General features: G+C 54.3%; 1 protein-coding gene across 1 annotated transcript; it reads right to left on the reverse strand.

The window, feature by feature from the left end:
* Positions 1–237: 237 nt before the first annotated feature.
* On the reverse strand, positions 238–2,202 carry CLEC14A (C-type lectin domain containing 14A). The gene has a single exon (XM_007198617.2). It carries the CDS (start codon positions 2,149–2,151, stop codon positions 676–678), a length of 1,476 nt encoding a protein of 491 aa, XP_007198679.2. The 5' UTR covers positions 2,152–2,202; the 3' UTR covers positions 238–675.
* Between the last annotated feature and the right edge of the window lie 1,308 nt (positions 2,203–3,510).

A 3,510-nucleotide genomic window follows, 5' to 3' on the forward strand; every position in this document is an offset into this window, starting at 1 on the left:
CTTCTAGAGCCAGCAACTCTGGCAACACTACAGTCTGGATTTATAGCAGGGCACACAAGTAACAATGACTTTGAAAGTAAAGTATAAAAGAACCAAGGAAAAAGTTCTTAAAGATCTACTCCTCATTCCAAGGACTTTCCCGCTCCACCTAAAGGCAGGAGGTGCTCTTGTTCCTATTCCCAACATGCCCCTCGGCAGTTCTTCCTGAATAATTACTCCTCCAGGAAACCAATGATATTTGAGTCTGGGTTACCAACAATCCTTTATTTTTTTGCCTGGGAATTTCAAACCAATATACTCCCAGCCTGAACAATGTAGACAGAAGTTTTCCTTTCCATCTGGTAAAAAATAAAATTTAAAAAAATTCTCTATTTGCTTCCAATGTCCTGAAAAGTTCAATCACCTCTCCAAATTCCCCAGAATAAACACAAGAAAATACCTCTCCCCAGTAGGATCCAGGCCCCGCACTACCACCCTTAGGCACTTCCACTTCCTCCATCTTCAGGGAAGGCGTGTCCAGTTCAGATGTGGCTTCTCAGTGGAGAAGAGGGAATTTAGGGGAAGGGGAGTTTCTTTAGGAATTGTCAGTCCCACAAATAAGTTCCTCTTTTCCCCTTTTCCCTTTTCACTGAAAGTGAAAAACTGCTCACAAGAAGTGCTCGCTGTCCCGTTTCCCTATGTGTCGCCAGAGCCAAGAGAGGACCCCGCCAACGAGGCTCCCTGTACTCTGTCCCGCAGACCGCAGTCCCCGACCTTCACTCCATTGTCTGTGCAATGTGCAGAACTGGAGCTCAGAGCAGCAGCCTCAGCATCACTCTCCGCGCCCGGGGAAGCCAAAGGCCCCTTTCTTGGCCGAGGGGAAGGGCTCTTGTGGAAGCAGAGTTTGAAAAGCCCCAGCACTGTCACGGTCAATATCACCAACACTACTACCGCTATGCTCACAAGTATGAAGACCACGGTGGAAGAATCGAAAGCCTGGGCATTGTCAGAGGAAGACGTGGAATTAAACTTGGGAATCACGCTTCCTGAAGAGTTGATGTCGGCCTTTGCCTCTGTTTGAGGGGACATTTGAAGAGTAGATATCGTCGTGCCCTGTGCTCCCCACCGAGGAATCTCGGGAATAGATGTTGCTGAACTGCCTTGTCCAGGGCCATGGGGTATCTCTCCTGGCTTCTCCCGGACACTGGGTGACCACGTTCCCTTCGGCACGGGGCTGGCTGTAGGGGCTGGCGGGTGCCAGGTGGGCACCTTGGTGCCCCCAGGGGCCGGCTGTCCTTCCCCACTGGTTACACAGGAGCGTCCCTCTTTCCCTAGCACGAAGCCCTCCGCACACTCGCAAGCAAAGCCTCCCAAGTCGTCTAGGCAGTCAGGGAGCTCCGCGCATTTGCCAGCACGGAGGTACCTTCCGGGACAGGGACAGAGCACAGCCCCGGAGGGTATCCCGTCCCAGCGCGCGCCGACCTCGTCCGAGGTGCAGGTGGCCGTGATGGAGAGCTGCCCGGGGCAGAGCGCACTCACCTCGGTCCCGGGGGGACTGAAGTCCAGCGCCGCGCTGTACAGCTGGAAAGGCGCGCGGTAGCTCAAGTCAGAAGCGGCCCCCGGGCGCGGTGCGGGGCACAAGCCCTCGAACTGGTACTTGCACAGATAGCCGTTGGCGCGCTGGTGGCATCGCATCTCCTTCCAGCCTGCGGGCTCGATTCCCCGGGTGGCCTGGAGTCCCGCGCAGCTCCGAGCGGTGCAGGAGCGTTGGGGCTCCTCCACCCACTGCAGCGTGTCGCTTTCGGACCCGCCGACGTCGGGGGACAACCAGGAGAAACCCCGCAACGGCTCATTCTCCAGGGTGCAGTTGGATCGCCTGCGCTCCAGCGCCACCCAGAAGAGAAGGTCTTTGGAGCCCCCTCCGGGCCCCGGGCCCGCCCGCAGAAGCGCGACCACCGCGCGGAGCTCGGCGTCCCCGCGCACCGTGCTGAGCGCCCCGCCGCGCAGGCTGCAGGCCTCCTCGGCCTCCTGCCGCTTGAAGGTAGCGTGGTGCAGGCTGTAGCAGGCCCCCGAGGCCGAGCAGCCCGCGCGGTCGGCGGTGGGGTGCTCTCCACTGCCGGGCCGCGGCCAGAAAGCCTGCCAGAGGAGGCACAGGGCGAGCGCCGGCCTCATCTTGGAGGCCCAGCGCCCACGGCTGCTCCCAGCTTGGATCTGACCCGCCCGAGGGCGTGGAGCTGTCCCAGGAGCGCGGTCACCGCCCCCCACAGCTGGCTCCCCGCCCCCCCCCCCCCACCCGTCCCCCACTCCCCCGCGCCCGTCCCCTCAATCTCCAAGAATTCCCGTCAGGGTCCTGGCAGCAAACAGCTTCCCTCCCTTAGGCCTCAACAGGAAATGTGTCCGGAGCTCTGCCAGGCCCCGTGTAGCCCTGCCGTCAGGAACACAGCTGGCGCCAGGGCACAGCGAACGCAGTCGCCCAGAAGGTCAAACACCCTGTTTAGGGAGGGAGAAAAAGAAAGAAAAATCGCCACTGGGAAGAAGTGTATCGTTTTCCCTGCTCAGGGAGTTTCACAACCTCAGATCCCATAGCACTTTGGTGAACACTGGCAGGAAGGGCTGGAGAAGAGGAACTTGCTGAGCGCCCACGCCCGCCCATTGTGCTTCGTCCGGAGCGGTGGTGGAGTTGGCCTCACAGCAATGTGTAGAAGGCTGCAGCCTTCGCCAGACCCGCGACTGTGGGGGGGAAAAAAACCTTGTGCGAAGTAGAAGCATCTCCCTTTGCCACCAGAGGCAGCACGACGTAACCACCAGTTTCTTCCTGGCTCTGCTCCTCTGTGCTGTCGAAGGAGATCCAGGCGTGCTAATTGCTGGTCAAAGAATTTACAGTTCCTTTCCGGTATCTTAAAAGGGAGAGCCTGCTTCTGAGGTCAATGCTCGCCTTACACGTTTGTTTTTCGTTTCCATTTCTTTCTCTTTGAAATAGCCTTATTGGTTCATTCAGGAAAGGAAATGTATTTCTAGGCCTAAATGAAAAATAATGGCCACAGATCTTAACTGTTATGTTAGGTTTCCTTACCACTATATTGATTCATAACTTCTTCAAGCTTCTAGGTCATATATATAAATGAGATCATGGCCTGTTTGAGAACAAGCACCCCACGTGTGATTTTATCCTTGAACTATTTTAATGTCATTTTCTTCTATGATTAAGTGCCAATGTTTGTAGCAGTAGGTTGTATGTAAGTCCCCTCTAAGGGACACAAGAGTTCAATATCCTTAAGAAATGAAAATATTTATTACATTATACTGTGTATTGTATACCATAAAAAAAATACCCTGCAACTTAAAAAACAGGTGAGTCAATTTCTTCAGTTCCAATGGGTGTTTTGTTTTAATACAAACACTTCAACTCAGTTGGAAGCAGTGAGGAATTAAAGGTGAATAAAGGAAGGAAAGTTAAACACTGCACTGTCTATGAAAGGATTTTCTTGTTAGCAATTTAGACAATATGCATCATTTTAGAAAATTATTATC

Source organism: Balaenoptera acutorostrata, chromosome 3, assembly GCF_949987535.1.
Source record: "Balaenoptera acutorostrata chromosome 3, mBalAcu1.1, whole genome shotgun sequence".
Taxonomy (NCBI): Eukaryota; Metazoa; Chordata; class Mammalia; order Artiodactyla; family Balaenopteridae; genus Balaenoptera; species Balaenoptera acutorostrata.

What these genes read in the sequence shown, in the direction of transcription:
- CLEC14A (XM_007198617.2), bottom strand. Translation starts at nt 2,151, where the DNA reads ATGAGGCCGGCGCTCGCCCTGTGCCTCCTCTGGCAGGCTTTCTGGCCG.